The 18,618-nt window shown below is 40.7% G+C and overlaps 2 protein-coding genes across 2 annotated transcripts in view; both read right to left on the bottom strand.

Moving 5' to 3' along the window:
* The window catches only part of MIPEP (mitochondrial intermediate peptidase), a 66,450-nt gene extending 56,886 nt beyond the window's left edge, over positions 1-9,564 (bottom strand). The window contains exons 1-6 of the mRNA XM_031615875.2: positions 9,385-9,564; positions 6,332-6,505; positions 4,960-5,048; positions 3,669-3,755; positions 2,554-2,617; positions 1,958-2,140 (exon numbers count right to left, since the gene is read on the bottom strand). Coding sequence (XP_031471735.2) covers positions 1,958-2,140; positions 2,554-2,617; positions 3,669-3,755; positions 4,960-5,048; positions 6,332-6,505; positions 9,385-9,549 — 762 coding nt within the window. The 5' untranslated portion in view covers positions 9,550-9,564. The remainder of the gene's footprint in view (positions 1-1,957; positions 2,141-2,553; positions 2,618-3,668; positions 3,756-4,959; positions 5,049-6,331; positions 6,506-9,384) is intronic.
* A 106-nt stretch (positions 9,565-9,670) lies between these two features.
* On the bottom strand, positions 9,671-16,960 carry LOC116244283 (uncharacterized). The gene is made up of 3 exons (XM_031615876.2): positions 15,258-16,960; positions 13,024-13,086; positions 9,671-11,019 (listed from the first exon to the last, which is right to left on the bottom strand). Exons 1-3 carry the CDS (start codon positions 15,421-15,423, stop codon positions 10,226-10,228), a joined length of 1,023 nt encoding a protein of 340 aa, XP_031471736.1. The 5' UTR covers positions 15,424-16,960; the 3' UTR covers positions 9,671-10,225.
* Positions 16,961-18,618: the final 1,658 nt, after the last annotated feature.

Below are 18,618 nucleotides of genomic sequence, written 5' to 3'. Positions count from 1 at the left end.
AAAAGCCTTATTTCTTTCAAGGTAGCAGGCTATTAGCCTGTCCATCTGCTAAAGGACAATCAGCCTTTCTCCTATTTCTTATTTATTTTTGTTATACCTTAAAAATATCGCCTCAACAACCTTGGTAAAATGCTTTTTCTATTTCACAAACCAATTTAAGACGACCTTCACATTGTACATTTTGTACAAAGGGAAGATGCAGCCAGACCTTTTTGGTGCAGAGCAAGAGGATGAGATATAACAAACACAAGCTGGCAGATAAATACTTCCTAATCAATACCATGAAAAAAACCAGTAAGTGGTCAAACACAAGGGGTACAGGTTGCCAAGCAAGATGGTACAACCTCCATGCTTTGAAAGCGTTCAAAACTCAACTGGATATTGGCCATGAGCAACCTGACCTACTTGATCCCATTCTGAACAGGATAAGGCTTGAACTGACAAGTTCCAGAGGTCCCTTGCAACCTGTATTTTATGATTTCCAAAGAGCCTCTTCAAATACCTCACTCAGAGAATTGCATTCTTTAGCCATGTATTACTGGACCCTTAAGTAGCAATTCTGCAGATCACACTGTTTTCAGGACAAGTTTATAAATGACATGCAGTGAGTATTTTTCCTTCATTTACATTCTCTCAGTGCCATAATTTTAATTCATTTTTCATTTCTTACAGAGAGCAAACAATTCAGCTTGGGTTCTACTACAGTCAGCTATTCTCTTTTTTGTGATAAACAAGATTTGTCACCTCAATTACTTTATGTGAGAAGATCTGGGAGTTGTAATATATTCCTGGATTCACATCTAAATGCTAGATAACCACTGTCACATTTCAAAGAATCTAAATCCATTAACTATCATCAACAATAACTAAAATATGATTATTTGGAATAAGTCAGGTTGGAGGGGTCCTAAGGAGGTCTCCAGTCCAACCTTGTGCCAAAAGGAGTGTCAGCTATAATGTAAAATCAGTTTACACAAAGCTTTATCTGTTTGGGTCTTGAAAATCCCCACTGATCAAGAGACAGTACAACCTCTCTGGGCAACCTGATTTATTCCTTGGGTATCCTCATAATGAAGAAGTTTCTCCAGTTGGAATTTCTAATTTCCAACTGTGCCTCCAAGTCACTCCAGTATGACACTGTCCTTCTTGGAAGGAGCAGTGAGGGGTGTCCTAAACTGGATGCAGCAATCCAGATGTGGTTTAAAGTATGCTGTATAAACTTATAAACTTTTCCTTCAATCTCTGGTTTTGCCCCTGTTCACCCAGGCTGTTTGCTTTGCCTGAGTCACTGCTGGCTCATGCTCAGCTTTGCCCAGCCACCCCTCATTCACACTAATCATTGGGGTTCTTCTCTGGTCTTCACAACCTTTCAAGGATATCAAGCCAGTTCACTCCAAACCCTTAGATGCAGCTTGTATGACTGCAAGGACTTGTGCAGACTGAATTCTCTCAAGCCATCCCAAACTGGATCCTCATCTACAGGTGGCTGTTCTTCTCTCTGAACTCTTTCACTCAGTACCTGCAAGACCTTGTTGTTGAACACTGAGGAAAAGAAAGCAGTTAGCATCTCACCCTTATCTGTGTCTGCTGTAACAAGTCACCCATTTAACAGAAGCACAGAATCATTAAGAGTTGGAAGGGACCTTTGAAGGACATCTAGTCCAAACCCCCTGCAATGCACAGGGATACCTATAGATACAGAAAATTGCTCAGAGCCTGGTCCAGCCTGGCACTGAATGTCTACAGGGACAGAGCTTCCAACACATCTCTGGGCAATCTGTGCCAGTGCCTCACCACTCTCAATGTAAAAGATTTTTTCTTTACATCCAACATAACTTCTAAGTTTTTCACTGATTGATCCTCTATTTTCCATATGCATATGCACGATTACCAATTAAAATAACTAATATGCTCTTCTGCTATAAAGCATGCCAAAGCTGACTTGGGTAGTACTCACCAGATCATTGGGACAGTCAGCATGCAGACCAGCAACTTCTAAGTAATTGCCTTCAGTTGTAAAATTAGACCGAATGTGTTCTGGCAAAACACGTTTGTCAATCTTGTTGGGAAGGTGAGTTCCTGTCAGAAATTCGTTACACAAATCCAATATTCTGACGTTGAGGTTGACTGCCTTTTTACGCTGTAGGAAAATTAAAGTACAAAATACATAGGATCTTCAGATATTAAGTTTAAAAAACCTTAAACTTCCCAGAAATGATGTGGAAAATGCTACATTTTATATCAGACTTACAGCATCAACACATTTTTAAGGCATAGCTGAAGTCAACAAAGGAAAGATCAGCTGCTCAAACATATTTCATATAAAGAACAGCCAACTAACATCTAAAATAACATTAAAAAAAGCCCACTATAGAAATGACCTAAGATGGAGAAAATTCATCTCTTCTGATAGACACCAAATTCTCCACAGAAGACAAAGGGCTTTTCAGAGGACAAATTGGCCCATAATCACATTTCATATCCTGCATGTATTGTTATCTGGTCTTTGGTAGTCATGAAAATTTCTATACAGGTGTTGTAGCAAAAAATTACCTTTTCTTCATCCAAATGAATGCCACTGATCTCAAAATCAAACATAAAAAGTTCTGCCACTCGCCTAAAAATACAGTAAATCCCTGTTAAAACAGCCTCATTTGATACTAAGCATTATTTCTTCACATTTTTTATATTATTTGTTATGTTTGATATATTTAATAGAGGATATTATTTATTGCACTGTTACAAGTATTGCTGTTACAGACACAGACCTCCTACATTTTAAGCTCTTTACAGTTTACTCAATGAATCAAAATTTTTCCTTTGTAGTTGTTTAGTCATCTGCACTGAAAGTAATCTTTCAAAATAATTCTACTACTTTAATCTAGATATTTAACCAATTTGTGCAAATTACCTTTTTAATTTGACACTTCATTTATTCTAAATGATCAGAAAACAATCTCTTCAAATCTATCATCTCCGATTATATGGAAAGAAGGATCAAGGAAATAACTTACTCATAACACGAGCAAACATTAGGCATTAAGCTTGTCTAACCACGACAGGAAAAAATAATCAAAAACTGTAGGTACATAAACAACTAATAAAACATTTTACGACAATCATAAAGTAAGCTTTAAATATACTGATAATCTGCTTTTGAAAGAAGAAAAACCATCTGCAGCTCACAAGTTCCATTAATAAATGCATTCTTATTTTTTCCCTAAACATCAACAATGGTATTATGCACTAGAAATTTTTCTAAAAAAATCAAGAGATCCACCTGATATTCTCAGACTGAATAAAGCTCCCTGATTTCAGATTCTACAAACTGAACTCAACTGGTGTTTTTATTGTTAACCCTTACTTTGCCGCATACATTACAGAAGCTCACCTCATTTTAATCAAGCTGCTATTATTATAGAAAATCTTCAATTCTCATTTTTTATTTTCATGGATATCAGTAAAGCTGTGCTCTACAGTCACAGGGGCATGTTTCAAGACTGCAGAACTACAACCTTCTATCTCACATACAGGTAATTCAGTAATAACCAACACATTTGTCACAGAGATGTGGTATGTTTTCCAGTTGGACAAAACACAAACCATAAGCTCAGTAAGAAATGAGATATACTATCTAAACATCTAAACCTATAAACATTAATAAGTACCTGGTTTCTGGATCTAGGGAATTCATAACAACTTCATCAGCTAACAACCGTCTCAAACTCTGGCACAGTTCAACATCTGTATTTAATCTGGAAAGACAGAGGAAAAGAATCATACATTTGCAACCACTATAAATATTTCAGTCTCTTGATAGTACTACTTAAAGGCCAAGTTAAGTCTTTACCAAGATAACATTAAAACCAAAGTTCCTACTTCACAACAATACCTAAAGACTACAAATTTAACAAACAAAGGACATGTAGTCAAATTAGCATGGAAATACAGTTAGTGCTTCTGACAGGAAAATAATTCTGGATGGCATTTTGTGGGAAATACAAGTATGGTCTTTAAGGTCCCTTCCAATCCAAGCCATTCTATTATTCTATGATTCTGTTCTAAGAGATTCAGGTTAATTTGTGAACACTTTCTACAAATTTTAAATCAGAAATATCATTCAGATATTGAAGTCACATTGCTACAAATGGCACACTCCATGTAAGCCTTGAAAAACTATTGCTAGTGAAAGGTTTCCCAAACACTCTGGCAAGACCAAAGTAACAGATCTGCTGAGATACATTTCAGAAATTTCTCCTTAACCAGATATTTCAGTCACAAAGCTTACCAAACTGATAGAACTGCTGGATCACAGAGATAACTTTCAGGATTTCGATTGAGAAGTTAAAAAGTAAAAACAAAAACCAAGCAAATGTCCAGAAACAGGTCCAGACTTTGAATGCAGAAGGTTTTAAGAACAAGTTCTATGAAACAGAATTCTACAAGATCTCACATGCCAGAGTAGACCAAGTATATCTATCTCAGTCCTACAGAGACACACCCCAAAACATTTAACTTAAATAGGGACTGTCCTTTTCTCTTCCACATATCCCAATCACACACTAAAATTCAAAGGTTCAGCACTCCAGGGAAAAAGTGTTATGAAATACAACAGCTTGAACCTTCATACCAAATTAACATTTTGTACATATGTCTTACACCATCCAGCTAACTGTTATGAGTCTTAGGAAAATGCAGTTTTAAATCTTCAATAGATCTCAGGGACATGGAGTCAGCTGATAACCTAAACTCCGTTATGTACATAAAATCAAACTTAAGGAGAAAAATATTTTATTAAATATTGTAATAAAATTAAATTCTTGAATATCTGTTATAGGAAGACTGAAAATTTGTTGCCATACACAAATGTTTCTTACATATTTTTTTGGATCCATCTTATCACAGATGATCATACGGTACGCTTTAAAGATGCAAATGGCAATAGCAAAGAGAACATACTTTTCAACCATAGTACCGATATTCCGGCAAGCTTCTTCAGCAGCCTCTCTGAATGCAAAGTCAGGATGGGCAATTTTCACAAAATCAGCCTGACAGAGTAAAAGAAGAAGATAATAAGTCATGAAATCATATTAAAAAATTTTAATTATAAACAAAGTTGCACTTGAATAGTTCTACTTAGATTCATGTTTATTGATATGGTTCTGTATAACCTATTTGAATAATTTGCATTTTTTTCCCTCAAAAATAAAGCTTATTGAAGAACTGTGCTAACCAGTTGTAAAGCAGACAGTGAGTCTTTCCAAAAATATCTTTAATCTATATACTTCTTTAAACTGTGTTAGCACAGTGTACCCCTTAGAGTCCCAGTCCAAATCGCTTCTAGGTAAAATTCTGCAAGGAGGATAGGCCATCTTTGAACATATAAACCTGAAAGCAGCACACAGGAGGAACCAAGGTACCTTTAACTCAGCAAACTAAAACAAAACTATGACCACTGAATTCTAACATGAAGTGCTTGAGTTAGGTATTGACTGATTAAGAGAAAATGATCATAGTTCATATTACAATATAATAGACAAAAGAGAATGAGTGTGCAAGTACTTTCAGGAATCAAAGAACCATAGAATGGCCTGGGTTAAAAAGGACCATAATGATTATCTAGTTTCAACCCCTGTCACAAAAGAGGTCTTCAAAAGAACAAGGAAAAAGATCTGAAAACTGAAACCAAGAGAAATTCAAATATGAAAACCAAAAAATTAAATGAGCTATTATTTATTAGCAACTGATTTCAGTTGGGTATGCTTTCTACAGATAAAGAGCAGTCTTCTTCTAAAAGATACATTTTGACCAATTTCTAGTGAGCAATAAAGAGTACATGGCAAAACATTTTGTGATAAAAAGCAGTGGATCTAGTACTGTAATTCTGCAGACATCAGAAACTGCAGTCTGGGAAACAACTGCATTGTGCTAATAAAAGGCAATACTATTTCCAACCAACATGTTACACAGTCCCCCATCTTCTATAACATAACTGATGCTGGACAGTTTACGTACTAATATTACAGCAGAAACAGTAAAATACTATTCTGATTTCAGCACTATTTTTCTTGTCCTGGCTTCTGTACTGCTCCTACATCTGTCCTAAATTTAACTGGACAGTTTGACAAGATTTGTAGTTATCTACATACTGTTAAAGCTATTGTAATTAACTTTCACTCAATTTATTTTTCTGTCTTAATACAAAACTTCACAGAGCTGATCTACTATTCACTGCAATACTGAAAAATGTAAAATGAAACAGAACGGTGTAAGGTATAAAGTCAGTCAGTTTAAAAGGAATTGCTTAAAATAGTAATAAAAAGTAATTTACCAAATCTGCTACTCTGCACAAAGCATCTGAAAGCTGATCAAAGATCATTACAATCTCAGGCCCAGGTGGTGTTGAACATGCCTTCTGAACTAGCTGTTCCGATTCTTGCAATGCTTTGTCCTGTGCTTCTTGAAATCCTTCTGGACAACTCAGTTCTGGAACATCAAACAGACCCTGCAGTGCAGAATAGAACAGAAACACTATCACTTTCCTTGCTTTCTGTCTCTTTGTTTCAGTATGAAATCTCCACTGTGAAATGCTACCAGAATGACCCCTCCAACACAAGTATCCTAGAGAGCTAATAGTCATAAAATCAACGAACATCAGTCAAAGATAGTGGCATCATACACGAACATCTTCACTTTCCAGCATCACCCTTCACAGAACATCCTCACTGGAATTCTTTCAGCCAGGATTCTTCTCAGAAAGACCCACACAAACTTTTCCTGTTCCCTGTAACTTGCTATACTGTCCTTCCTTCAAAACAGTTTTCTTCCTTCCAAAGCACAAACACGTGACAAATCATAAGACATTACATTCTGAAAATAGGGAAAATCATCTTTGTGAAGGGAGAAGACTTATCAAGGAAAGTGAAGAATAAAGGGGGTGTTAAAACAGCAAATGAATGTCTTGTCTAGCTGTTCCCGATACCAACAGAACAGAGATCTCATGAAATGAACCCCAAGCTCTGGAAAAAGATCTCAAGGGAATGACAAGCAACAACTCAAAAATAATATGGTATGAACAGTTCTGTTCCTGAATGTTTTTTAACCAAGCCTGTCCACGTCCCAGAATTCAGGGTAAGTACACTGACTGAGCATAGCTTTGGCAGGGCAGACATGGTCAGCAGTTACATACTGCACTTGTTGAAGAGAGTTAAGAAGTTTCTGCAGATCACACAAAATTGTTAACACTATGGGAAAAAATTGTTAACACTAGGGAAAAAAATATACATACACCTCTAAAAAAGATAAAATAGTAACTCTGAAAGCAGTACACTGCAACTCCCTTTGCAATCGCCCAACCACAATACGAGTATCTCTATTTATGGCTTGTCTGTAAAAGCATATGTTAAGAAAAGAAGTATCATCAAAAATAAGCATTTGGGACATTCTGAACTGCTTTGTTCTATTCCTGTTGCCAAGGTGATCACGTTTTTTCTAATACTCTTAACACAAGCTGGTCACCCTAAGACAAACTCTTTCTTTCCACTTTCCATGTTTTCATTTGTTATGTGGGAACAGGAACCAGATAGCAATAAAGAGAACACTGGAAAAAAATATAAATATTTATGTGTATGACAACACATGCACACATATGCACACGTGCATTATAGTGCCCTTCAGTAATGTTTGTTGCATAAGACACAAGGCCCGGACACTTTATTCTGCTCCAGATAGTTGAGGACCTCTGCTCTGCAGATCCTGAGAGCTCACGCCCTTCTGCAGCAGAGTATTACCATTGATCCTTGGCAGTGAGCTCTTCCTGGGCACGCAGCCCTCTGTGATAAGGAAGCATCTCCTCTTCAACACAAATCAGCTGAGAAGTTCCTCTTCAACATCATACAGAGTAAAACATGAAAATTAGAGGAAAGAAAAAGCCCGGTGCAGTTTTGCAGCTTTCCATGTTCTTCATCTGTGTGATTGCACAGCTGCTGCATCGCCTCCTTGCTTGGCATCTGCGTTTACTTCTAAGTTTTAACTTCTAAGCAAGCCTGTAATAAACATTTCTATTCCTACAGAGCTCTTAAGTCTCTCCAAAGGCCAAGCAAATACAGAACCCTTTCTCTGGAGCAGGCAAACGCACAACATTTAGCTGGATCTTTTGCTGAAGCAAGACTTCATCAGTGTGCTTGGAAAGGAAGGGGAAGAGATGAAAAGTGTTTCCCAGACAAATGCTAGACTGTCAACAGCAGTCAGAACTGCAGTAGTGGCTGAATCGATTAGTCCCAGTTCAACAGTCTCACTGCTGCAGGAACAGGGGATTTGGAGAACCAACACCTGGAACTCACAGGTATTTGGCATACTCAGCACTGGTGAGGCCACACCTCAAGTGCTGTGTTCAGTTTTGGGCCCCTCACTACAAGAAAGGCAGTGAAGCCCTCGAGTGTGTCCAGAGAAGAATAATGAAGCTGCGAAGGGTTGGGATCATAAGTCTGATGGGGAGCAGCTGAGGGAACTGGGATTGTTTGGTCTGGAGGAGATTCAGGGGAGACCTCATTGCTCTCTACAACTGCCTGAAAGGAGGGTGTGAAGAGGTGGGGGTCAGCCTCTTCTCCCAGGTAACAGAGAATGGCCTCAAATTGAGCCATGGGAGGTTCAGGTTGGATATTAGGAAAAACTTTTTCTCAGAAGGAGCTGTGAGGCACTGGAATGGGCTGCCCAGGGAGGCGTGGAGTCATCGTCCCTGGAGGTGTTTAAGAACCATGTGGATGTGGCAGGGAGGGACGCAGTTAGTGGGCATGGTGGGGATGGGCTGACGGTTGGACTGGATGATCTCAGTGGTCTTTTCCAACCTTCATGACTCTGTGATTCTACGTATCCACATGCACAGCACCATTGAGACTGCCATCCCATGCTGGTCAAGAGCTTGTTCAGATTCTTAGGGTTCTCATAAACAAACCTAACTGACTCATCCTAAAAAGAAATACATCAGAAAGCCCGAGTGTCACCAGCCCAATATATATTCTTTGCAGTAAGCCACTTAACGTTATGAACAGTACCCACACACAGAGATGACAGCGGTCTAATTCCAAAGCACTGCCGAAGAGCACGAGCACAATACTGATAAAACAATATGCAGCCAAGCAGCAGCTCCGCACGCAAGGCTAAACACACTGAGACACACACGGACAGACACACAGACAGACACACACACACACACACGCGCCTCCCTCCGCCCAGCACCCTGTTTCCTCAGATCCCGGAAGAGGCCGCAGTTCGGCCCCGTGCTTTCCAACACGCCGCGCACGCCGCGCGCACCTCCCCCCCCACGTCCCGCACCCTCCGGCTTCCGCGGCCGCCCCCTGCCCGCCCTGCCCTGCCGCCGCTTACCGTTTCCCTGTCCGCCGCGCTCCTGCGCTGCTGCTTCGCATCGAAGGCGGCACCCACAGGGCACCAGCTGGTGCTGACGGCCCGCCGCCGCGGTCCGCCGGCCGCCCGGCCCCGCAGCGCAAGGCCCAGCGCCGCGGGCAGCGCTCGCCGGCAGCCGGCCAGCATGGCGGAGCGCGGTAACGCCGGCAAGGCGCCCTGGAGCTCGGCTCCGGGCACGGCCGCGACCTCTGCGCGTTCCGGCCTGAGGCGGGGAGCGGCGCTCGCGAGCGGGAAGCGGAGCGGGAGCGGCGCCTCCCCTCAGCCCCGCCGGCCCCGCGCTGCCGCCCCGCGGCCGTGCGTTGGAGCTGAGCGGAGCGGCTTCGGACGCCCGATTGCGTCAAGGAGGAGTTTAACGCTCTTTTAGAGTTATGCCGTTTCTGTCGTCTCGATCCGTGTTTTAAAAGATGGGCATGAGAACGGTTTGTTTTCTGCTATATTCAGATGGAATTGGCCAGCAGATTGAAACTTTACTGAGGGACGCAGGTGTATGGCATTAATGGATAGAACAAACAAAACATGAGACAGGAAATAAAATAAGGATTAAACTGTTAAAAAAAAAAAAAAAGTACCAAGCAAACCAGCACCGAGTTTGCTTGCAGGCTGGATGTGGCTCTGGGCAGCCTGGTCTGGCGGTTGGCGACCCTGCACATAGCAGGGGGGGTTGGAACTAAATGATCATTGTGGTCATTTTCAACCCAGGCCATTCTATGATCCTATGAACCTCCACCGCTTTGAACAGTAAGATTTGGATGAGCAGGAATCAGACAACAATTCACTCAAGTCACAGATTAACAGCGTGGCTTCAAGCTGTGGGTTCCAGCATCTCAGAGGTGCTGAACAGGAGGAACCCAGTGAAGGTGGTATCATCATCAGCATCTGCAAACAGCCCGTTGAAGCCCTCTCCTCGGTGAGCCTGCAGCCACACCTCATCTCCTGCCCGTAGTTGAAGGATGGCAGCTCCTGATGCCTGGTCCTCAGCACCCTGGTATCCATCCATGGTGTGCAACATCTTGATCCCATTTTTGACTAGAGCTACTCGGACATTCCTCGAGTAGACAGTGATATGGTAGGTGAAATAGTAAACACCAGAGAATTTGCAGGTGAATTTGCCAGTAACTGGGTTATAGTCACTTAGGCCGTTATAAAGCACCTTGTCAAACTTGATTGGGTGACTGTGGGGAGGAAACTTGGTGGCAGCTGTAAGGCCTACACTGAAAGCGCTCCTTGGCAGAACTGCTGGGGCACCTGTGTTCCCCTTGTCTCCTCTGTCTCCTTTAAAGCCTCTTTCCCCCTGTATTCCTGGGCTGCCCGGTGGCCCCAGGTCTCCAGTATTACCTTTAGGACCTGGATTACCAATGGGGCCAACTGGCCCTGGCAAACCAATTATTCCAGGATGGCCAATTTCACCCTTTGTCCCTTTTGGACCTATGGGCCCAATGTCTCCTTTTAACCCCTTTTGTCCTTGCAGTCCCAGCTCTCCCTTCTGACCTTTGTAACCCACTGACCCTATAATTCCTTTTGGTCCTAGTTTCCCAGGTCGTCCTCTTTCTCCTTTATCTCCTTTGTTCCCCTTCTCTTCAACAGTCCCATTGGCTCCTAAGTGGGAAAGAAAAAGAAGTCCAGTGGATTAGTGAGTCAAAACATGAGTTTTAGCACAAAAACATATGTGTATGTCACCACTGTGCTCACCATATGTACAGTGTTCCATACATGTGAGTTCAGGATAAGACAGAAAAGCCTGCTATTACAATAGAAGACAGGGGCCTTTGCTGAAAGCAACAAAAATAAGCTCAAAGGAAGGAAGGTGTGATTAGTCTACAGGCCGCTGATAGCACTGACAGCTCAGATCATCTCATGTACAGACAGCATCTGTTCAGACCCATGTTTTCAGCCTTTGCTATATGTGGGGGAGACAGTTTGCAATTTAGTCAGAGAATCTATTACTTGAGCAACACACAGATCTTACTTGCCACAAGTTTCTATAGTTTCTACGTGATGGGGCTTTGTTTGGGTTACCTAGATTGCTGTTGAATTGCAACTAAAGGCTTTTTGTATTGGTATTTGCTTTTACATGCTCCACTTATTCTTCATTCACACTTGGAAAGAAACTCAAAGCCTTTGAAAATCCGTCTGTACAAAGTTTTGCAGAGAAAGCAGAGCTTTCTGTATTTTGAAGGGCACATTAACAACTGATAAACATGAGTGCCAGAAGATGCCATAATGTCCATACACTCTATCAATCAAAGCCAGAGTCTGATCATTTCTGTGTGAAAGCTTGTGGCTTTTGGTATTGGGAATAATAGTGTATGTAAAATGTGAACTTTACAGTTCTCAGCTCAGAATTGAGAGTATTTGGCAGCAGCAATGAAGTAAAACCATGCAATTCTGTGGTTAGCCTCTTGGAAAAGAAGCACAACAGATCCAACAGGCCACTGACATGAGAAGAGAAGATAGCTCTGTAATGTTAAACATTTGTGTTTTCATGTCTCTCTGCTTCCTTCTAGTAGACTGGGGAAACGTCTGAGGGCTGTAGAGCAGCTTGTAATTACTCCCATGCAGTGCATCTTCCATGGTGTATTTCAGAATAATCCTAAGGATTTTGGAGAACCTGGATACAGTATTTGGCAGGTTTCAATGCTTTTGGAAATATAAATTGTCTATGCACAGTTACTTCAAAAGATGCACCAAGTCCAGCATCACCAAGTTACTGAATTTGTGTTCCAACTTGTGCAATATTGCTTGCTTTTATTCACAGATCACTCATGAGACTTTCTATATGCACATAGTTTGGCTAAGCATGTGGTGTAGCCATTTTCTAGACCTTCATGGCTTGGGCTGTTGGGATTATGGAAAAGTTTATGGTTGCTGTGATGAGATAGGAAAAACATCACAAGAATATGGGAAATGGGATCTGAGGTAAGATGCCAGTTTTATAGAATGCATGGCAACTCTTGTCCTGTGGCCCTTGAGGGCTGCTTTAAGCCAGGATGTTGGGGCTAATGCCTTATGGGCATATATTTTAAAATACTGCTAAAGATGCTGGCTTGACTCCAGGCTGTTTGCAGGAGGTGTGATTGGAAAAGGTGCAGGAGAATGGAATCGTGGAATTATCCCAATTAATCCCAAGTCGGAAGGGACCCACCTGATTGATCTTATCGAATAACAGGATCTACTGAATTTTCAGGTGTACAATTCATGTCTTCTGTAATTCTTTTTGAAGTACCTTTGCCTGAAGGTACACACATGCCTATGGGAGCTTCAGTTTGGATAGGTACAGATGTGGTGTCTGCCTCAGCAGCTGACGAAGGGATGAGCAGTAGGAAAGGTGAAGTCATAGGCTGAGCAGATAAGTTATATGGCATCAGAGGCAGCAGGGTAAGTGGAGGGAGCAAATCCCTCTTGTACTGTCAGCCTCCATCCCTTCTGAAAAAAAAGGTTGTCATGGTTTTTTGATTTTTGGTTATTGTATTCCACATCATAACATCATGTAGTGCACTACGAATTGAACTTTAACATTACTTTGCTACAGCTAGAGTGTACAGCGTGTCCAACGCTCATAAACCCATAGCAACTAACAAATTGAAGTGCTCCTTCTCTGACCTTTTTGTCCTTTTTCTCCATTTACACCATCTTTCCCCGGATTGCCAGGAAGTCCTGCTTCACCTAGTACAGAAGAAAAAACAGATCTTCATTAAACAACTGTATTACCAGAAAAAATGGGATTGAATCCTTCCCTGATCATTCCTCTTCAAGTTTGGCTAAACAATAATGTAATCATTTTATTCCTCATTCTGGTGCATGCCACTGCTGAGGCTTTTATCTCACTGGGAGAACAGAAACTCTGCTTGGGAAGAGCATCTTTTTGAGTCAAAGAGAGTTCTTAACATAAAGAAGGGAGATATTGAAGTATGTGGAGGAGTATGCTGGTCAACATCAATGAGGTGAAAACCTCTTGTCCTCTTGTTGCCTTCATCCATGGAAGATAACATGGAAGATACCAGCAGGAAAAGGAGTGAGGAAGCTTGATTCAGAAAGAAGCTTTACCCTAACAAAAAGCCTCAAAGTGAAACAGTGATTAACTGCCCCCAAAGAAAAGACATCTGCAGGCATTTGCCAATGGTGATGAAATATCACTGTAAATAATATTGTCTGTAGATTTGAATGAAGCATTTACTCTTAATCCCTTTATTTAGCATGGATTTAATTGAATCTGCCTAGTAAGAAGCTGATGGATTTTTTTAATTTTAAGCAAGACGAGGTCACTGAAAACAGAAAGAGCACATAAGGGGTTGCTTGGCAGAATTCTGTAAATTGCTTTATGAACAAATTCAAAGTAACTATTCAGCAGACACTGAGGTAAATACTGAATTGGGTAGACCTGACTTTCAGTGGCCCAGAGCAAACAGTAAATAGCAGGTAACTTTCTTACCCAAACTGTAAGTGCTGATTATTTTTCAGCTGATCTAATTTACTGTGCAGGCACACAAAGAGTTGTGGTGTACTGGAGAGAGGAGTGAAGGGGTGGCAACGAGATCTAGCAGAGGTTCCTGCCTGCACCATTATTACCACCAAAGAAATGCACATCAAACTACACCTTCAACACTGATTGCAGCACTCACTTCCTGTGGCAGCACAGGCTTTCCTGGCAAAGAAAGTGATTCATTAGCTTTTGGGTTGTGATTGCACCAGTAACCATCTATTTAGGTCAGGCATTTCCTTTGGCTTAAAAGGCGTAGTAAAACATTGTAGCACATTTCAAGTTAATTTCTTGCAGACTGTTGACCTCAGTTTGTTTTAGGTACTGGGTTATGTGCTGCACTGAAAAAAAGAAGAAAAACAACCAAAATCTGTGACTCACAATCTGCAAGATCAGGATGGCAGAAGGGTTTATCTGATGGGCACAATTTCAATCTGGATTGATTTGTGCACACAATAGGACTGTTCATGACAGGTTTATGCATTAAGCCATGATGCCCACTGTGTGATGCCACACAGTTGCTGACCTGACCAATAGCCTGCTGGGGGAAAGCTCTCCTACCAAAATTTATGAGCAAATATGAAGCAGATTTGTGTTTGTTCTGTGTTTTGTATTCTGGACTTGTGACACTTCTGATGAAATGTTGTCTGTCCACGTCTGCGAGTTCATCCCCTGCAAGATCCATGACCTTGATGATGCAGCATGGATGCAGTCTTATCCTGAGGCTTAAATTACCACAGGAGTTACTGCCTTCAGGCTGAGACGATTTCCTGTCTTTGGTATTATATGCAAATCTCTACTACAGCCTGCTACAGCAAGCATGAATCCGACACTGTTTTTCAGATGGTGTCCTTCCTTGCCCTTCACAGTAATGGTGCTTATGTTACAGCAAGTAGGCACACTCTGAATCAAGTTCTACAAATGTAAAATGTTGGTAATAAATAGAAGCCTTGTTACCTCTACATTTCTTATTACACTGATTTTTTTTTTTCTTTTAATTGGGCTTGATATTTTTTTTTCTGAAAGTATAGTTGCTACTTTAAAGATGCAGAAATATGTTTACAGACTTCAAAATGTTTAAGCAGACCTGAAAATACTCCCTAAACAGAAAGTAAAAACTTTCATTTTTGAAGCTGTTTTTGTCCCTTGGACCTGACCTCTCTATTATCTCTATTATCTATTTTGCTTTCATTAGGTCTTATCTCATATCTTCATCCTCACACAAGAATGTGATGGAAGTCTGAGATGTTTTCTGAGGGCTAGCTGGACTAATCTATTAATGCAGGGTGCCAGGCATCTTTGGGAAACCAATAGCAAACTATTTTGTACTTCCAACTCTTTGTGTTGAACACAGTACCTGTGTCTCCCTTGTCACCTTTTGAGCCATCACGTCCATCACGACCAGGTATGCCATTGTGTCCAGGATTGCCAGGAATGCCAGGATATGCTTGGGTACAGATATCCTGCTTTTGTGCTTCTTCTGTGCTGACTGCAATAGCCAGCAGTATAATCCAGCTTTTCATTCTTTAGATAGGTTAAACGATCTTGGCTGAAAGATGTAAGAAAGGAAAAGTACATTTGCTTAAGTCTGTCTGATTGGTTTTTTCCTCATGTTTAGCTTGTGAGCCCAAAAACAGTGTTGGGAAGGGAGTAAAAAAAAAAAAAGAAATGGGCTTTCAACATATCTGGTGTTTTGTTTTGTTTTATTTACAAGTCTCTATATAGCAGTAAATACTATCCTTGACACTACTGGGCTTTATTTCCAATAATAATTTAATGGGAATATCAGACATACCTTTGTCGTATACATTCTGTCTCCTATTTTCTTATACACTGTGACCAGTAGAAGTAACTCTGCAAGGACAGTCCACAGAGATACTGATGAGGTAGATGGTGAACAGCTGAAAATCACCAAAGCTCTGGGGAAGTTGAGGGCTACCCCTCATATCCTCGGGATCTAGCCAGCAACTAACAGCTCAATACCTCCCACTTAGTTTCCCACTGTTCTGTTTAAATGATCAGAGTACTGACAAAGCACAGATTTTGTGAATATGGTTCATCTTAAACTGTATTTTAAGATCATAATAAAAAAGCAGAATTGATCATCACACTTCCAGTGATTTGACTTATTCTGACCAACAACTCAAAACTCCAATGTCTGGCAAGTCCACAAGGAAGTGTGCTGTTGTTGCTGTCCTAAGGCCAAAGGCATAGGCAAGATTTCAAGCCCTGTGGGGTAGATTCAAGTAAAAGTAGTGACTCTACACTCATACACAATGATTCATACAACTCCTGTTCCTCTAAGCTGTTGTTATAACACACAGGCACTCTTTGTCATAATTTCTACATTCCCTTAGCCAGAGCAGCACTCACATAGGAGCTGCTTCATGGCGGCTGCTGCCTGACAGAAGCCTGTCTACAGCTTCAAGCTCACTCCTTCCTTTCTGAAAGACTTGATAAAAACAGTACCCTACGCATTTGAAGTCAACATACTTCTTCTCTCAGGGCTCAAGATCAGATAGTGTTGGCCATTAATATCCCAGTATTTATCCAACAGCTTCTTAAGGGAAAAATAAATCTGCGCCAGTCAGGCAGCTTGCAACTGAGAAGAAACAGGTCTTCCCCATCTACATTTCTTCATGCCCGCTCATGGCTACAAGGTTGTACCTCTCGTCTCCCACGAGCTGGCTGTGGTCCTGCAGGAGGTGAGCTAAGGTGATTCAATCCCTTAACTTGGCACAAAACAACAGCATTTGTTGCTGTTGTTGTCTTTTCTATCACAGTTAGTCTTTTTCTGGGTTAATAAGTTGAATGACCTCACAAAGGGTCAGAGCTGAAGCAGAGTGGGATGAGGACAACGATGTGAGGAATCAAATAAGAATTGTTTTGCAAAAGCAGATCTTTAGTCTAGTTCTCCCCCTCTCATTTAACTGTGCTTCATAAAATCCAGCTTATTTTTACACCTTCTTCACAGAGCCCTTGCTGTTTTATGGCTTTGAGGAGAGGTCCACTGAACAGGAATTGGGCTTGCCAATTATTCTTTATAAGAGTAATTCGTGGGAAGAGGTTAAAAAGAGGGACAAAAATGAAATAGCAACAAAATTAGTATCTATTTTATTTGATGCTATTATCCTTAAATAACTAATGCACAGAAGCTTAGCCTATGGAGGTTAATAGTAGTCAGAATAAGTACTTTATGTAATTTTATGTAATTGACTTCTAAATTATTTCTTTCATGAATAAGAATTTAAAGCTAAGATCAGTTTCCTTTTGAAATACTAACTAGGATTGTGACATTTCAAGTGACGCAGGTAGCATGTAAGAGAGAGACACCAGTATATTCTCATTAACAACAATTGCACCTTAGTAGGAATATTCAATTTAAACATTCATACAGCTTATAGGGTAGGATAGCCCTAAATTTGGGACAGATCCTTTAATATTTCCTCCTTTTTCCAAAATATTCTCAATTTTGCAGCAGTTATTTGAAATGTTGGTGGTGCCTTTGCCAGCAGCATACAAAGGGGTGTTTGGTCACCCACCAGCAAAATCTCTCTTCATCTGCTGCTGGTTTGTACCAAAGGGAGTTGAAAATATGTCAAACTTTTGCTATTTCCAAACTATGTAAACGTTTTCTGCCTCAGTCAAAGAACACTACAGGAGAGTGAAAGGAAGAAGTGCTGTGTGGGATGCTGTTAATATATGAATTACCCCATGGGGACGTCTGACAGTCCTTGTCCTCCCACAGAAAATTCCATTCCCAGTTGTTCGAGGTAGCGTTTTGTGCCTAAGCATTTCATCCCCTTACATGCACTTCTCACCACACAACAGCAATATCATCATCATCATCATCATCATCAGTGTATATATCATATCTTTGGTCTTACCTCATTCACTTTGTACTTGCAACGTTCTTGGGCATCTTTCAGTATTACATAAAAGCTTCCTGTAAGGGAATGCAGGCTCCAGATATGTGCCTTGAGGACAAGCACTTGTTTGGTCACTAAATTCTCAAAGGTCAGTGATTTCATTTTGAGAGCTGTTCAATAATTAAAACAGAGCTAAACTGGAATCTCTCTGTTAATTCCAATAGTAAGCTGAAGTGCTCTGTACTTCAGCTTTTGCCACGGTTATGTGAAATAAAATTGTTAAAATGAATCAATAAAGCATTGATATGCCTGTTCCATTATACAAATATGGTATTTAAGTTTTTAGGACAGAAGGCAGGTCTCATGCCATTATTTTAGTGATAGAAAACTTAAGGTCGGTTAGCAGTTTATGTTCGAAGTAGGGACAAAAAGAATACAGAAATTAAAACAAAATTAAAACTGTGAATGTGGCATTACCAGTGTAAGGTGATTATGGAAAAGACGTAACAAGGCTGAGTTAAGTAAAGAAATTGAATGGCAAGGAGCTTTTCATGTGTAGTTAGCAAGCACTCCATTGCTGTTTGAAGGATCAGTCATAGTTACAGTGCCTCTGACCCAGATTTGAAGAAGCCATAACTCGATGCTTCAGTGCATCTTCTTGACATTACTGAAACTGCTGCTGAGGGCTAGCAGGAAAGCAACTCAATGTATCATCAGGTCTACAAATGCTGATCGTGAACAGTGAAGGGTGAAAACCATTAGTAAAAGGAGTTAATGATATAAGAAGTGGCCTCAATTCACCCTGGTTGCTGCAAGTGATTGAAAACCTTGTGTCCGGGGTGGTTCCCA

This window comes from Phasianus colchicus, chromosome 1, assembly GCF_987193195.1.
Source record: "Phasianus colchicus chromosome 1, bPhaCol1.hap1.1, whole genome shotgun sequence".
NCBI classification, from domain to species: Eukaryota; Metazoa; Chordata; class Aves; order Galliformes; family Phasianidae; genus Phasianus; species Phasianus colchicus.
This window is presented reverse-complemented; position numbering and strand designations above follow the sequence as displayed.

Excerpts from the sequence above, each read along its gene's own strand:
- LOC116244283 (XM_031615876.2), bottom strand. The coding sequence starts at position 15,423 with ATGAAAAGCTGGATTATACTGCTGGCTATTGCAGTCAGCACAGAAGAA. Across the intron at positions 13,087-15,257 it reads AGGTGACAAGGGAGACACAG|GTGAAGCAGGACTTCCTGGC; the intron begins GTACTGTGTTCA and ends CTTCTGTACTAG. Across the intron at positions 11,020-13,023 it reads TGGAGAAAAAGGACAAAAAG|GAGCCAATGGGACTGTTGAA; the intron begins GTCAGAGAAGGA and ends TTTCCCACTTAG.